We start from the raw sequence: 16,308 nt of genomic DNA on the forward strand, positions 1-16,308 counted from the left end.
TGTAGTCTGGAGCCGAACAGCTCTGCCTTACTTTTGGGTAGTTCCAAATCCCTGACAAGGTCATTCAGTTCACCTTGTGTTATGAGGTGCGGTTCAGAGGAGGAGGATGGGAGAAAATGTGGGTCCTGTGACATTGATGGTTCAGGACCAGAAGTTTCATCCTCTTCCTCGTCTGACTCATGTGAGAATGATTCTGGTGCATCAGGAACCGGCAGTCCTTCTCCGTGGGGTACTGGGCGTATAGCTGATGCAATGTTTGGATAATGCACAATCCACTTTTTCTTCTTTGACACACCTTTCCCAACTGGAGGCACCATGCAGAAGTAACAATAGCTGGCATGATCTGTTGGCTCTCTCCAAATCATTGGCACTGCAAATGGCATAGATTTCCTTTTCCTGTTCAACCACTGGCGAAGATTTGTTGCACAAGTGTTGCAGCATATGTGTGGGGCCCACCTCTTATCCCGATCTCCAAGTTTGCAGCCAAAATAAAGGTGATAGGCTTTCTTAACCATAGTGGTTATACTGCGCTTTTGTGATGCAAAAGTCACTTCACCACAAACATAGCAGAAGTTATCTGCACTGTTCACACAAGTACGAGGCATCTCTGCTCACTTTGGCTAAACAGAAATGTGTCCGTTTGCAAAATCAAACACTGACAAATAAGAGAGCACGACACTGTATGATTTCTAGAGCTGATATAGGGCAATTTGTTCAGCAGAGTGATGTAAGCTTCCTTATGATTGCATCATCCATGACTTCTAGGAATAACATGATGCAATTCATATAATGTATGACGCAATACCAGCTTCAGATTGCATCATTCATTGTTTTGCCTAAAAAGCAAATACCCTCCAAACCCAGTCATAGATTTATTCATAGATCCAGTCAAAGATGTATTTTAGTCATTTCTGGTTTAAATTGAGATCCCTTCCCTTTATAACTCACTTATCCTCCGCCATTCCCAAGTCAAGGGTCGTATATACTGACCCAATAGCATATCTTGAAAACTAGAGCCAATCAACAATTTTAAGCATAATTTTTGTTCTCAGTGACCCAGTGTAGTAGTTCCGGGGTGGGGCTCGTCCCTTCCTGGGGCGCCTGGAAGCCAGGCCGCCCCGCTACAAAGCGAATAACAGTTCTGAGCTCAGGCCCTTTGGGCAGGGGCTGAGCACACAATTAACAGTTCTGAGCTCAGGGCCTTTGTGCAGGGGCTGAGCACACAATTAACAGTCCTGAGCTCAGGCCCTTTGTGCAGGGGCTGAGCAGACAATTAACAGTTCTGAGCTCAGGCCCTTATGCAGGGGCTGAGCAGACAATTAACAGTTCTGAGCTCAGGCCCTTATGCAGGGGCTGAGCAGACAATTAACAGTTCTGAGCTCAGGCCCTTATGCAGGGGCTGAGCAGACAATTAACAGTTCTGAGCTCAGGCCCTTTGTGCAGGGGCTGAGCAGACAATTAACAGTTCTGAGCTCAGGCCCTTTGTGCAGGGGCTGAGCAGACAATTAACAGTTCTGAGCTCAGGCCCTTTGTGCAGGGGCTGAGCAGACAATTAACAGCTCCGGCCCTGGGTCAGGGCGGGGCAGCAAACCAATAGTCAGTCAGAGGCCCAGGCCTTGTAGCAGGGGCTGGGTCAGTTTGGGTTAGCCCAGGCCCTAGGTCAGGGCAGGGCAGCCAACGGATAGTCTGTCACGGGCCCAGGCCCCTTGGACAAGGAGGAGGAGAGACTGCCACCCGGCGCGGGGTGGCAGGGGGGAACACAGGCCCGCCCACTCCACTGTGTTCCAGCCCGGGGCCCTATCCGCAGCAGTCCGTCTGCCGCGCAGTCAGTGGGGATCCTGACCGCAACACACTGACATGGGTTCGGGGTCTGCTATCCCCGGGCCACTTCCCATCTCCTCCTCCATGGGTACCTGCTCCTCCTGAGTTCCGTCTGCTGGGTCACAGATCATGGGCTCCTCCGGGCCCCGAGCACCAGGTAGGTCTGTCACTCCCTCTGGGCCCTCGGCGGGGGGAAGCTCAGACTGCTCCTCAGGATACCGGGCTCTCGGCAGGCTCGGCCAGTCCTCCTCAGGGTACCGGGCTCTCGGCAGGCTCGGCCAGTCCTCCTCAGGGTACCGGGCTCTCGGCAGGCTCGGCCAGTCCTCCTCAGGGTACCGGGCTCTCGGCCGGCTCGGCCAGTCCTCCTCAGGGTACCGGGCTCTCGGCAGGCTCAGGTCCGCGGGAGCTCGGGCACCAGCGTCTGTCCTCTCCCGCTGCCGGCCAGCTACTGAGCGCTGGGGCCTGGCCTTTATACTTCCTGTCCCGCCCCTTGACTTCCGGGGGGCGGGGACAGGCCGCGGTGGCTCCGCCCACTCTGGCGGCTTTTCTGGCTCATCCCTTCCTGGGGCGCCTGGAAGCCAGGCCGCCCCGCTACACCCAGAATTAGTAAAGTTTGACTACATTTATTTCAGAAGCATTTTGGCTGTAGAGCAGTGTAATAGATCCCTACTGTTATATTCTTATTAGAGCATGGAATTACTATCCATGGAGATTCTATGGAACATGTGGATTCATTTAAGATCTTTACTTCATTTGATTCAACATTTTCTTTCACATATAGTGACACTGCCCTCCCTCTCTTCCTGCCCAACCTGTTCTGTCCTTCCGTTATATTTTGTACCCTGGAATGATTGTGTCCCATTGATTGTCCCCACTCCACCAGGTTTCTGTGATGCCTATTATATCAATATCCTCCTTTAACATGAGGCATTCTAGTTCACACATCTTATTATTTAGACTTCTAGCATTTGTGTACAAGCACTTTAAAAAACTTGTCACTGTTTATTTGTCTGCCCTTTTCTGATGTGTCAGATTCTTTTTTATGTGAATGTTTCTCATCTGATCTGGCCCTTACATTATCCTCCTCCATCCTCTGCTCCTGACTAGAACCTAGAGAATCTCAATCAATAGACTCTCCTCTAAGAGAAGTCTCTGTCCGATCCACGTGCTCCTCTGCAGCAATCGGCTTTCCCCAATCTCTTAGTTTAAAAACTGCTCTGCAACCTTTTTAATGTTAAGTGCCAGTAATCTGGATCCACTTTGGTTTAGGTGGAGCCCATCTCTCCTGTATAGGCTCCCCCCATCCCAAAAGTTTCCCCAGTTCCCAATAAATCAAAATCCCTCCTCCCTACACCATCGTCTCATCCACGCATTGAGACTCTGAAGCTCTGCTTGCCAACCTGGACCTGTGCGTGGAACTGGAAGCATTTCTGAGAATGCCACCATAGAGGTCCTGGATTTCAGTCTCTTCCCTAGCAGCCTAGGAAATTTGGCCTCCAGGACATCTCTCCTACCCTTCCCTATGTCATTGGTACCTACATGTACCATGATCACGGGCTCCTCCCCAGCACTACACACAAGTCTATCTAGATGCCTCGAGAGATCTCCAACCTTTGCACCAGGCAGGCAAGTCACCATACAGTTCTCCCGGTTATCACAAACCCAGTCATGCCTGACCAACCTGATTGCCTTCTATGATTAGATAACTGGCTCTGTGAATATGGAGAAAGCGGTGGACGTGATATACCTTGACTTTAGCAAAGCTTTTGATACGGTCTCCCACAGTATTCTTGCCATCAAGTTAAGAAGTATGGATTGGATGAATGGACTATAAGGTGGGTGGAAAGCTGGCTAGATCGTTGGGTTCAACGGGTAGTGATCAACGGCTTGATGTCTAGTTGGCAGCCGGTATCAAGCAGAGTGCCACAGGGGTCGGTCCTGGGGCTGGTTTTGTTCAAAATCGTCATTAATGATCTGGATGATGGCCTGGATTGCACCCTCAGCAAGTTTGCGGATGACACTAAACTGGGGGGAGAGGTAGATAACTGGAGGGTAGGGATAAGGTCCAGAGTGACCTAGACAAATTAGAGGATTGGGCTAAAAGAAATCTGATGAGGTTCAACAAGGACAAGTGCAGAGTCCTGCATGTAGGAAGGAAGAATCCCATGCACCGCTATAGGCTGGGGACCGACTGGCTAAGGAGCAGTTCTGCAGAAAAGGACTTGGGGATTACAGTGGACGAGAAGCTGGATATGAGTCGACAGTGTGTCCTTGTTGCCAAGAAGGCTAATGGCATTTTGCTCTGTATAAGTAGGAACATTGCCAGCAGATCGAGGGATGTGATCATTCCCCTCTGTTCAGCATTGGTGAGGCCACATCTGGAGTACTGTGTCCAGTTTTGGGCCCCACACTACAGAAAGGATGTGGACAAATTGGAGAGAGTCCAGTGGAGGGCAATGAAAATGATAAGGGGGCTGGGGCACATGACTTATGAGGAGAGGCTGAGGGAATTGGGCTTATTTTGTCTGCAGAAGAGAAGAGTGAGGGGGGATTTGATAGCAGCCTTCAACTACCTGAAAGGGGGTTCCAAAGAGGATGGATCTAGACTGTTCTCAGTGGTACCAGATGACAGAACAAGGAGTAATAGTCTCAAGTTGCAGTGGGGAAGGTCTAGGTTGGATATTAGGAAAAACTATTTCACTAGGAGAGTGGCGAAGCACTGGAATGGGTTACCTAGGGAAGTAGTGGAATCTCCATCCTTAGAGGTTTTTAAGGCACGACTGGGATGACTTAGTTGGGGTTGGTCCTGCTTTGACCAGGGGGTTGGACTAAATGACCTCCTGAGGTCTCTTCCAACCCTAATCTTCTATGATTCTATTTCATCCCTGATCACCTCCCCTCCAGAACTAAACAGCCTTAGGGATCCTAAGGGATGGCACAGGTTTGATCCCAGGGCTGATGGCTTCCAAGCTGGGCCTAAACAAAGCAGTAGGTTTTTGATGCCCCACCTTTCCTCGACTGCATTGTCGGCCCATCCATTTCAGGGAGCACCAAATCCCATTTACACCAAAGTACTTTGGACAATGATTCCCTGTTATTAGCACTTGTCAAGATGCAATCCACCCCGAGTGCTTCCTACCTGCAGAGCAGGCGGCCCTCAAATTCTCCCACTTCCAGTGGGGAGAATTTCAACAGGAACTGCTGCTTCTTCCCGGCTGGGATGATGCCACTGCTGGGTTCCATGGAGAATGGCGGGAGAGCAGCAAGAGCACACAGGAAGGATGAGACACTCTCCAGAACACTGCCTAGCTGGCTAGCGGGTCGACTGCATGGTATTTTGGTGGAGGCAGCAGATGTGGCAGATGGGAACTCTCCTGTGTTAAGGAATGGGTGGTTAGGTCAGTTTCACTGGATTTGTCTTTGAGGATGAAACCTCTTGTTCTGAGCCCAGACCCCCTGATTCAGTACGATGGACAGAAGGCCGAGGGGATTTGGTTTAAAGACCACACAAAGGCTATCCCCCTTCGCAAGCCCTTTCCAAGGATGATTCCAACCAGGGTTAGTGAAAGGTGTAATGTAGCTTCATGTCACCACTTCTGCACTGCCTCTTACTAACTCCTCATATGCTGAAAAAGACCTAGAAAAGTTCTATACAAGGGCATGAAATCAAAATGCTGAAAGACACTCCATCATGCTGGTCTGAACGCGGTGCCCAGAGACACTGTGACCAAGGCTATGTAAGTACCTATAAGGGCCATATCATGCCCCCATTTACATCCATGCCTGGTTAGCAGGGCAGAATGTGACTCATTATGTGTATGTGCTTTCAGCTGAAAAGGTAGGCAGACATTAAGTGATCAAGGAACAGCACTGGCGCATATTGCAGTGTCTGGTCTTCTCTTCCTCTGTTAATCAAGCTTCCACAGCCAGCTACAGCCATCAAACCACAAAGCAGGGGCATAATGGAACAGCCCAATGGTCCAGAGCCCCTGACTCAGGGCAGGGCCAGTGCCAGATGTTAAATTCCTTCAGTACACCAATTTATACGTTACACTGTGGGAGAATTTCCTTCCTGACCCATCTGGTGATGAGTTTATGCCTTGAGGCATGAGGATTGAGAGTGCTTCATTCCATCCTAGCTAATTTAACTGCTGGTGTTAGTTTTACTCATAGAAAGTCTGGTCCTTGTTCTTCTCCCCCTTTTGGTAGCTGGCTGCATAATATGCTGCACAGCAGCTGCAGCCATGTTAAAGATGCACAGAAGCATTTAGCAAAGCCCCCTCCTGCCTCAGAGAGAGCAGGCTAGGCCATGTTGGAAGAGAGCATCACATAATTGAACAGACCCTGCTGCTACACGTCTGAGACCATCTTAAAAACAAAAATGCAGCTTTAATTACAAATACTTTTCCTCCTGCTTGCAAAATATGTCTATATTATGGCCCCAGTTCAACAAGGCTATTAAGCATGTGCATAATATTAAGCATGTCTGTGTTTGAAGTTATGCACATGCTTAGGGGCCTTGTTGAATCAGGGTCTAAGAGGGGTGAAAACAATAATTCATCACTGTGAGTGTGGGGGAAGGAACAATACCAGAAAATGTGGAAATGGCAGAAGTGCTAAATGACTTTTTTGTTTCAGTTTTCACCAAAAAGGTTAGTAGTGATTGGACGTCTAACATAGTGAATACCAGTGAAAATGAGGTAGGATCAGAGGCTAAAATAGGGAAAGACTAAGTTAAAAATTACTTAGACAAGTTAGATATTTTCAAGTCATCAGAGCATGATGAAATACATCCTAGGATACTCAAGGGGCTGACTAAGGAGATGTCTGAGCCATTAGTGATTATCTTTGAAAAGTCATGGAAGACGGGAGAGATTTCAGAGGGCTGGAAAAGGGCAAATATAGTGCCAAGCTATAAAAAGGGGACTAAGGACAACCTGGGGAATTACAGACCAGTCAGCTAAACTTCAGTACCCAGAAAGATAATGTGCAGGGGACTGGACTAGAAGACCTTTCGAGATCCTTTCCAGTCCTACGATTCTACGATTCCATATCTGTGTCATGAAATGCTGAGTGATGACTCAGAATCCAGGATGTGGGAGGGGGCTCCGGGCTGGGGCAGGGAGTTGGGGTGCAGGAGGGTGTGAGGGCTCCAGCTGGGGATGAGGGGTTTGGGGTGCAGGAGGGGGCTCCAGGCTGGGGGGTAGGCTGAGGGATTTGGACTGTGGGAGGAGGCTGAAGGTTGAGGCAGGGGGTTGTGGTGCAGGAGTGGGTGATGGCTCTGGGGTGGGGCCAGGGATGAGGGGTTTGGGGCGTGGGGGGTCTCTGGGCTGGGGCAGGGGATTGGGGTGCAGGGGGGGGTCAGGGCTCTAGGCTGGGGATGCAGGCTCTGGGGTAGGGCTGGAGATGAGGGGTTTGGGTGCAGGAGAGGGCTCTGGGTTTGGGGGGGCTCAGGGCTGGAGCAGGGGGTTGGGGCTCGGGGTTGGGGCATGGACTTACCTCGGGCGGGTCCCAGTCAGTGGCACAGTGGGGCGAGTGGGGGACTAAGGCAGGCTCCCTGCCTGTCCTGGCATCATGCTGAGCTGCGCCCCGAAAGCAGCCAGCATGTCGGGGTCCTAGGCTGGGGGCCAGGAGGCTCCACACGCCGCTCGCATCCACAGACACCAACTCCCGCCCCCAGCGTGGAGCCGGTGCTCAGGGTGGGGGCAGCTCGTGGAGCCCTGTGGCCCCCCTGCCTAGGAGCTGGACCTGCTGGCCGATTCCGGGGCGCAGCGCGGTGCCAGCCAGGGCAGGTAGGGACTAGCCTGCCTTAGCACTGCAGCACTGCCGACCAGACTTTTAACAGCCCAGTTGGCAGTGCTGACCGGAGCCGCCAGGGCCCCTTTTCGACCGGGTGTTCCAGTCGAAAACTGGACACCTGGTCACCCTACAGTGACCTTGATTCCATTACCCTGAGACTCTCCAACAGGACTCCCCCCATGCTCCGTGTTCAGCTCCTGACCCCCCACTCCCAATGTGTGGCTGACCTCTCTGACCTTTCCACAGTGCCCAGCAGCTCTGCCATACCAGTTCTGGGCACTCTGAAGGCGGGGGAGCGGGAAAGAAAGCAATAACTCTTTATCCAAACTTGAAAGAATCCACTTGCCTCAGGATGATGGGGAAGGGAGCAGTGTTATGATGTCACCTTCAGAACTCTGCTGTGTTGGTGCCTCAGGCAAAGAGGCCCAGTCTGCTCCCTGAGCTCTCAGGGCCTGAAGGCTGTAAAGCCCCTCTGGGTTACAGGAGGAAGCTGCTGCGGGGAGCGCCAGGTCGGGGGGAGGGAGGGCTGATTGCTATACCTTCAGGACAGCATGGCAACGGTTCTTCAGTAAAGTTGACTGCCCTTCTGCTGTCCTCCATGACCACCTTCCAGGAGTACTCCAGCGCCACATTCCCCTTATTGGACAGCTGGAACCTGCAAAGGGAGAAGAAATGACGTATCTCACAGAAGGGCTCAGCGAGCACTGAAAAAATCATCTAGGGTCAGGTTCTGAGACCCTGACGCACGCTGAGTAGCGCTTTGCTCTGCAAGCCGTGGCATCAATTGGAAGGGGTCCACAAGTGCTGTTCAGCTTGTGGAAGGGGAGCCGAATGTGGCCCACACATTTCAGCAGATGGTTCTACAGTGTATCCTGCCTGCCTGGAGTGAGGGGCCGGGGGAATCCCTAGCACCACCCCACAGTATACCGGAGGGGCTGGCACTGGCAGCTTGTGACAGCAGAAGGATTTCTACTTCTGCGTCTTGCAACTGACAAACCTGTTACACGTCTGGTAACTCTGGCATTCGCCATCAGTGAAATAAGGCCTGTTTTTAGGACTGTGTAGTAATTTGGGCTGAATGCTGGCAGTGTAGTTAGGGTAAGAATCACTCCAGCGGGAGTTCTGAACATAAATGGCTTGTAGGCTTGGGCCCTGACTGGTACAGGAGCCACTCTATGGACCAAAATAAATGTAGTCAGTTCTCGGGAGGAGCGTGGCAACTATCTGGTGTCAGCAATACTGCACAGCACCTTGCTTTGTTTATTTCAGTGACACCAGGCTCTGTGAGGCAGAATGGGATCAAGGACGATTCCTCCAGTGCAAAGGAGGGAGCTGGGAGGCAGAACGTAAATACCAGAACTGGGCTCTGGCCAGGACGTGGGATAATGTCTGGGCTCGAGAAGACAGTGCCATGGCCACCCTTGGGACTGTAAGGTCTGACAGGCACTCAGAGCCCTGGCACAAGCAGTAGCAACTCTTCGGCCTTCTGGTGCTTATCAGCTGTCGGAAACAACAGCAAACACACTAAACTACTTCCCGGAAGCTTCCGTCTAGGGACATCGCAGGCTAATGTAAGAGCACTGAGCCGCCCACTGTCCCAGGGGGTTGGGAAGAAGAGCACTAACACCTGTAGCTTAGTAGTACTCTGGAGTGAGTTGGCTCTGGCTCTGTAATACCACTTCCTTCACTGGTAGAAGAGATGGTTACTCACCCTGCGCAGTAACTGAGATGTGGCCCTGTGGGTGCTCCACTTCAGGTGTGGGTGCGTCCCAGCACTGTTGAGCGGAGATTTTCAGTAGCAGTGTCCATCTGAGTCGCACATGCGCAGTAGTCATCTCATGGCGCCATTGGCACCTCTTCTAGTGCACGCGTCACCCGACCCCCTCAGTTCCTTCTCTACTGTAGAGTCCTTACTGCAGTGGAAGAGTTCATGGGGCACATACTGCCATGCGCATCAGGAAAGGATACCAGATCTGCCTGGGCCACATTGGGACTATTACTATCTTGTCAGCACGTATCTTCTGTATCACTCGTGAGATCAGTGGGATCGGTGGGAATGCATACATGAGTGATGCGTCCCATGTGATGAGGAAGACATCCCCCAGTGACTGGGATCCCAGTCCTGATCTTGAGCAAAAAAGTGGGCGCTTGTGGTTTAGTGATGATGGAAACAGGTTGATGGGGGGAAGCCCAATCATTGAAATATTGACTGTAGGATTCAGTTATTTCCCATTCATGTTCCTGGGAAAACTGTCATGTTCTGGCATCTGGGGAGATAGGAGGCAAAGATGTTTACTTTGTGGTGTATGCACCAGTTCCACAGTTTCATGGCCTCGGTGCATAACAAGAAGGAGTGAGCTCCTCCTTGGTGACTGATATAGAACATGCATGTTATATTTTCGGTCATTATCCACTGACTGGTTCTTTATCCTTGGTAGGAAGTGCCTGCAGGCACTGCGTACTGCACGTAGCTCTAGTAGACTGATGTGTAGTCAGGTTTCCACTGCTGACTACCTGCCTTGAACAGTGAGTTGGTTCAGGTGGGCTCCCCAGCCTCTCAGTGAAGCATCCATCGTGATTATTATTGATGGTGGATCCTGCTGAAAGGGGATCCCCATGCACACATTCTCTGGTTTTGTCCACCATTGTAAGGAGACCAAGACTTTTGGTGGTGCTGTTAGTCTCTTGTTCAGGCTGTGTTTGCTGGGGATGTATACTAAGCTCAGCCAGCCTTGTGGGAAGCACATATGAAGTCTTGCATGTCTTACCACAAATACTGTGGCCATCATGTGACCTAATAGTTGTAAGCAGGTTCGTGCTGATGTTTGAGGGCTGTTGTTGACTACTTAGATGAGGCCGGTCAATGTTACAAATCTGTTCAGGTAATGATACTCTGACCTGTGTGGAGTCAAGGTGTGCCCCGATGAAGTCCAGTTGTTGTCCTGGAAGTAGGGTTGATTTTGTTCATTTATTTGTAACCCTAGATTCTGGGAGCGTGTGATAGTCTTCTGCACAATGTTTATCACTTCTTCTCGAGTCAGGCCTTTCAGTAGACAATCATCTACATATGGGAAAATCATTATCCCTTGTTTCCCTATGTGTGCCGCCACTACTGCGAGGGTTTTGGGAAAGATTCTTGGTGAGGTGGAGAGGCCGAAAGGTAGTACTCTGTATAGACAGTGATCACCCCACACTGTGAACTGTAGAAACCATCTATGAGGGGTGTGTATGATGATGTGAAAATATGCATCTTGTAGGTCGAGGACTGAAAACCAGTTCCCGCTGTCTAGCACTGGTATTATTGTGGCCAGTGTGACCATCTTGAATCTTTGGGTTTGTAGAAATTTGTTGAGCTTTCTGAGATCCAGGATGGGTCTCCAGACACCAATTTTCTTCTGGGTCAAGAAACAGTGGGAGTAAAAACCCTTCCCTCTGTGTTGTGGGAGAGCTTGCTCCATGGCACCTAACTGTAGAAGATGGTTCACTTCCTGTCTTAAAAGGTGCTCATGAAAAGGGGCCCTGAAGAGTGACTGGGAAGGGGCTGAGGTAGAGGGGTGGGAGAGAAAGGGGATGGCATGGCCCAATCTTACGATCACCACCACCCACTGATCCATTGTTAGCGACGCCCAGACTTGGTAAAATGGGCGTAGTCGATGGTCAAAGAAACATGGTATTGACGCTGTATAGTGGGGGAGGTTGTTCAGACCGCAGACCAAATATTCAAAACTGTTATTTGGAGGAAGCCAGTTGCGATGTTGAGGGCTGAGTTTGAGGTGTTCTCTAGCACTGTAGTTTCTGTCTGTTTCTTTGTAGTGTGTATTGTCTTTGTTGTGGGCAATGTTTTTGTGTCCAAACCCATGGAAAATAAACAGAAATTGGGCTTGTTTTAGGCTGAGTTGGCTAGTGTTGGCTAGTTTTTGGGCTTGCTAGGGCTTTTAAAGTAGCTTGTAACTGTTTGCTTCTTTTTTTTAATTGGCTCCCGGCCCTGCCCCGCCCCCAGGCCCAGCCAATCAAAAAGCTTGAATGGTGATTGGCATTTGGCTCCAGCTGCTGCGTCGCCTGTGTGCCTGTGCGTGGTGACCCGCACGTGGGGCGACATGACGTGCATGTGGATTGTGCTTTAAACAATTTGAAGTTCCTGGTTCTTGCCTGGCTCAGCCAGATATTAGCTCCTCAGAGGCAACAGCAAGGAAAGTAACCAACGCCCAAGGGGGTGTCAAACAACCCATCAACAACCATTGTCCAGCAAGGGAGCTACTATTCAATGACTCACCTGCATGAGGCCAGGGGAATTGCTCAACCTTGCCTGGAGACTCAGCAATGCCCCCAGACATGCCTGGACTTGTGTTTTCCAAGCACATGGATGGAGGGTATAAAACCGAACACAGGGGGCCCGGCCCATGCTTGGCCTTTCTCCCTCACCTATCTACACTGCAAGCAACAAGGACACTCTGAAGTCTCCAACTGAGGGGACTGGCCCAGATTTCAAGAGTGAAATCTGTGTACTATGAACTGTAATATCCAGTGGGGTGAGAAAAACTGCTTAATCTAGATGTTGCCCAGTCTAATAGGGTTGAGAGTTTAGACTGAATGCTTATATTTTGTTTTCTTTTGATAACTAACTCTGATTTTTTGCCTATCACTTAATATCACTTAAAATCTATCTTTTGTAGTCAATAAATTTGTTTTACTGTTTATCTTTACCAGTGAGTTTGTATGAAGTGTGTGGCAAATCTGCTCATGTTTTGCAAAGGCTGGTGTATGTCCACTTTACATTGATGAAGTGGGGAACTAATTAATAAATCTGCATTGCTGATCTTGAGCAGTGCAAGATGGTATATTCCTGGGGTACGGTGCTGGGAGCTGGTGGGGGGATTTGGCTCTGGTGGCTCTGGGAGCATTCATGCAATCTATCTGGGTGTGGGGCTCCACATGCGGTTGTGCTGAGTGATCACAATGCCTGGAGGGGTTTGCTGCTGGTCCCTAGCAAGGCATTGTAAGAGACAGCCCAGGCTAGAGAGAGTTCAGGGGGGCACAGTGGTCCCACAGTCCCAGACTGCACCCCGGGGATCCCGTCACAGAGTGTTGGGGTTCTTTTAGGGATTGGCTTGTTTTGGCCTTGTTTTGACATGGGATTAGTTTGTTTTTTGGCTTATTTTGAAATCCGGGTTGCTTATTTACAGCGTGAAAGTTGGCAACTTTACGTAGTGTCGCTGAGGAGTACACTTTTTTCAACCGAGGAGGTCGAGCCTTTTGTGGTCCTTGACCCGAGGGGTGGACCTGGATTGAGGCTCTTTGCCGCGTTGATTTGCGGCTTTGACCACTAGAGAGTTGGGTTGTGGGTGGGAGAACAGGAAATCCATCCCCTTGGTGGGGATATAATATTTTCTGTCCACCCTTTTGCACTTTGGTGGTACCATCACCAGTGTTTGCCAAATCATCTCCGCCCGTTCCATGATGGCATCATTTATCGGGAGAGCTATCTTGGAGGATGAAGATGTGTGGAGGATTTGTAACAATTTATGCTGTTTTATCCTGAACCATCTCCAGTGGGATATCTTGACTGATGGCTACTTGTTTAAACAGTTCTTGAAATTGTTTGAAGTCATCAGCTGTGGTAGAGGGTGGTGGCATTATGGCTTTATCTGGGGATAATGATGAACTGTGTGCAGGTGATGTGACCTCTAACCTTCTCTCTCTTCTCCTGTGTCCTCCAGTACCTCTGAAGTCTCCTAGCTAGGGAATGGTGGGGGTGACCAGATTTTGCCCCAGTTGGAGTCGCTGGTCTGGTATGATGAGCCCTCTATGCCGCTCAAGGGTCCCTAGGGATCCATTGCAAGGGGAAGGGCATAGGTGGGCACATCCATGGCTGCCCATACCAAGGTTGTACGTCTTGTCTGTACTGGATTTTGAGTCTCATGGGTTCCCAAAGTTGCCTTCATTCAGGGGGTGAAGAGTGTTGAGCTGAAAAGAGACTTTCATCTCAATCATTGTCTTCATTGCTCAATATAGGTGGGGTGATAAGCGATATCATTTGCTGTATATATGTACGTTCAGGAGAATCGTTGGGGCTGAACGGGGGTGACTGCAACTCTGAGACAGCAATGTCTTTATGTTGTCAGAATTGCTTGGGTGCCATCAGTTTGTGCCGTTGGTGTCGATGCTGTTGATTTAGATGGTACTGGTTGTCTGTGACGATGGCTTATGTATTGTCTTGGGTCTGTAGCTTGGTGCCAATGTACTTCTTGGTGCCAGGGATAGGGCATGGCCACTGGTGAGGGCCTTGGCACCATGTCTCTCACTGGAGTGGTTGGTGTCGTTGATGGGGAGACATGTTTACGCCTCAACTCCTTCTCCTTGCAGTGGGGCTCGGCAGAGGTCCTGGTGTGAATGGGGCTGGAAGTGCCTAATGCCTCAAAGGTGCTCACCTGTATGGAGGTCAGCACCAAGGACAGCGACCTGGTTGGAGACCACTTCTTTTTCTGTCTCTCTCTATGTGGGGAGGTTGCGGCTCTTTCTGCGTATTTTTGGAGGACTGGGTGCTGTCTTTAGTTGAGGCTGCGCCTGGGGAGCCACCAGAAGGAGAGGTTTTCTCTCCTGTGTCAGAGGCTGGCTGAAGTGATTTTTCCATCAGGATCAGCTTTAGGCATAGGTTTCTGTCACGCCTGGTTCTCGCTTTTAGGTTGCTACAGCGAGTGCACTTCGGAGGGATGTGCAACTCCCCGAGGCAACGGACACAGAAAGAGTGCCCATCAGAGATGGACATTGCTTCACAGCATGAGCTGCATCTCTTAAATCCTGGGGAACCAGGCCTTTTGTAGTGGGGATAGGTTTCCCACTTCGGAAGAAGCTAACGTAAAAAATAAAAGGTGTTTTTTTTTACTTACGTGCTAAGTAGGTACTCCAATACGAACTGCACTACTGAACTCTACTAAACTCTACTAAACAATCTAATTTAATGTATTAAGATTGAGCAAAAGATGTTGGGACACTGCCACAGAGCTCCGTCTCAGGCCGAGGATGGCTGAGAAGGAACTGAGGGGGTTGGATGGTGCACGGGCTAGATGAGGCACTAATGGTGCCGCAAGATGACTACTGTGCACGCGGTACCCAGACAGACACTGCTACCGAAAATCTCTGATTAATGGCGCTGGGACGCACCAATATCTGAAGTGGAGCACCCGCAGGGACATCGCTTGAAGAAGAACCAGTTTTTCTGAGTTGTCCCTGTGAAATCTCAGTTACTCACTTGAACACCCTGGTCTGGAAGAGCAAGGTCTCCTTGAACTGCACCAAGTTAGCTTCTAGCTTGAACTGGGTGTAATCAACAATGGCACTGATTCGAAGTTCTAGCTCTCGGCTGCTGTCTTCCAGAACAGTGTGGGTGGGTTCGGGGTCTGTCTCTATCACCTTCAGACAGAAACGAGAAAAACAACAGTAACCTGACTAAGCACTTGAGCCCCTCAAGTCTCCAGAGCCAGACTTGGTACCACCATCAAAACTGTGAGGGCCATTCAGACACAACCATCCTGAACTTTCCTTCTGATACTCATTCCTTTGCCACTGATTATCTGGACATAGGTGCTGGAACCAGGGGTGCTGCAGCACCCCCTGACTTGAAGTGGTTTCCATCATATCCAGGGTTTACAGTTGGGTTCAATGGCTCTCAGCACCCCCACTGTACAAACTGTTCCAGCGCCCCTGGTTCTGGAGCAAACAGATAGCACCCGGATGACAGGGAGAACTGTCCGTGGGAGCACTATGCGGTGGCTGTGCCTCAACCCTGTATCTCAGCAGAGGGGTCGAGGAAATGGTGTCTGCAGATCAGAGTTGGTGAAGAAGCAGAAAGGAGCCCAGGCCTGAATGACCGATATCACATGCTCCCACCCCTTGTTAATACAGCGGTCCCACCACTGCAGACACTTGGGTAAAGAAGCCCCTGGCTGAATGAACGTAGAGACTGACTTTCCCTTTTTCCTTAGCAGTGGGTGTTTTACTCCAGATCATGGCTGGGAGTAAATGAGACTGAATTTCCTTTCCAGCCCAGGTGAGGACAAGCGTGTCTGGATCAGGGTGGAGGGGAATCGATTGGAAAGGCCTGGAGGCACTGCTACTTCTTATGGATAAAGAAAAGATTTGGCTTCTAGGCCATTCAACCTTCCAAAACTTTGAAACATTCATCACCAACTGTGTTTTGTTTTGACCTGATAAAAGCTATAAAGAGAGTTCTTGAAGAAAATACTTCTATGGCTGCCTGAGCTGAGCTGCTACACAGGTAATGAAGCTACCTGCTAACACTTGTATAATACAACCCTGCACACGGTAATGATTTCAGGAGGGAAATCTCAGCTGTTAAAATGTGGAAAGTGCTCACTTCAAAGTACAGGCAGGGTAACGGAAACACACAATGGGGAAGGAGGGTCATTCTTCCACAAGCAACCTGTAGGGTCTAATTCCCTCCTGACTGAAATCAGACTAAGACATTTTAAGGACAAAATGGACCATTAGATCATCTAATCTGACCTCCGTTATAACGGAGGCCACAGCATTCCACCCAGCTGCCCATGCACTGTGCTCACTAGCCCACTGCACCACTAGGCTAATACCTATTTACAGAAACGCCTCCAGTCTGGATTGGAGAATCCACCTCTTCCCTTGGTAGCTTGTTCCGATGGTTCATCACCCTGG

At 50.1% G+C, this 16,308-nt stretch overlaps 1 protein-coding gene across 1 annotated transcript in view; it reads right to left on the reverse strand.

The window, feature by feature from the left end:
• The window catches only part of HYDIN (HYDIN axonemal central pair apparatus protein), a 376,996-nt gene that overhangs the window by 47,844 nt on the left and 312,844 nt on the right, over positions 1-16,308 (reverse strand). Inside the window, exons 66-68 of the mRNA XM_054049428.1 lie at positions 14,870-15,030; positions 8,160-8,275; positions 4,961-5,195 (exon numbers count right to left, since the gene is read on the reverse strand). Coding sequence (XP_053905403.1) covers positions 4,961-5,195; positions 8,160-8,275; positions 14,870-15,030 — 512 coding nt within the window. The remainder of the gene's footprint in view (positions 1-4,960; positions 5,196-8,159; positions 8,276-14,869; positions 15,031-16,308) is intronic.

Source organism: Malaclemys terrapin, chromosome 14, assembly GCF_027887155.1.
Source record: "Malaclemys terrapin pileata isolate rMalTer1 chromosome 14, rMalTer1.hap1, whole genome shotgun sequence".
NCBI lineage: Eukaryota > Metazoa > Chordata > Testudines > Emydidae > Malaclemys > Malaclemys terrapin.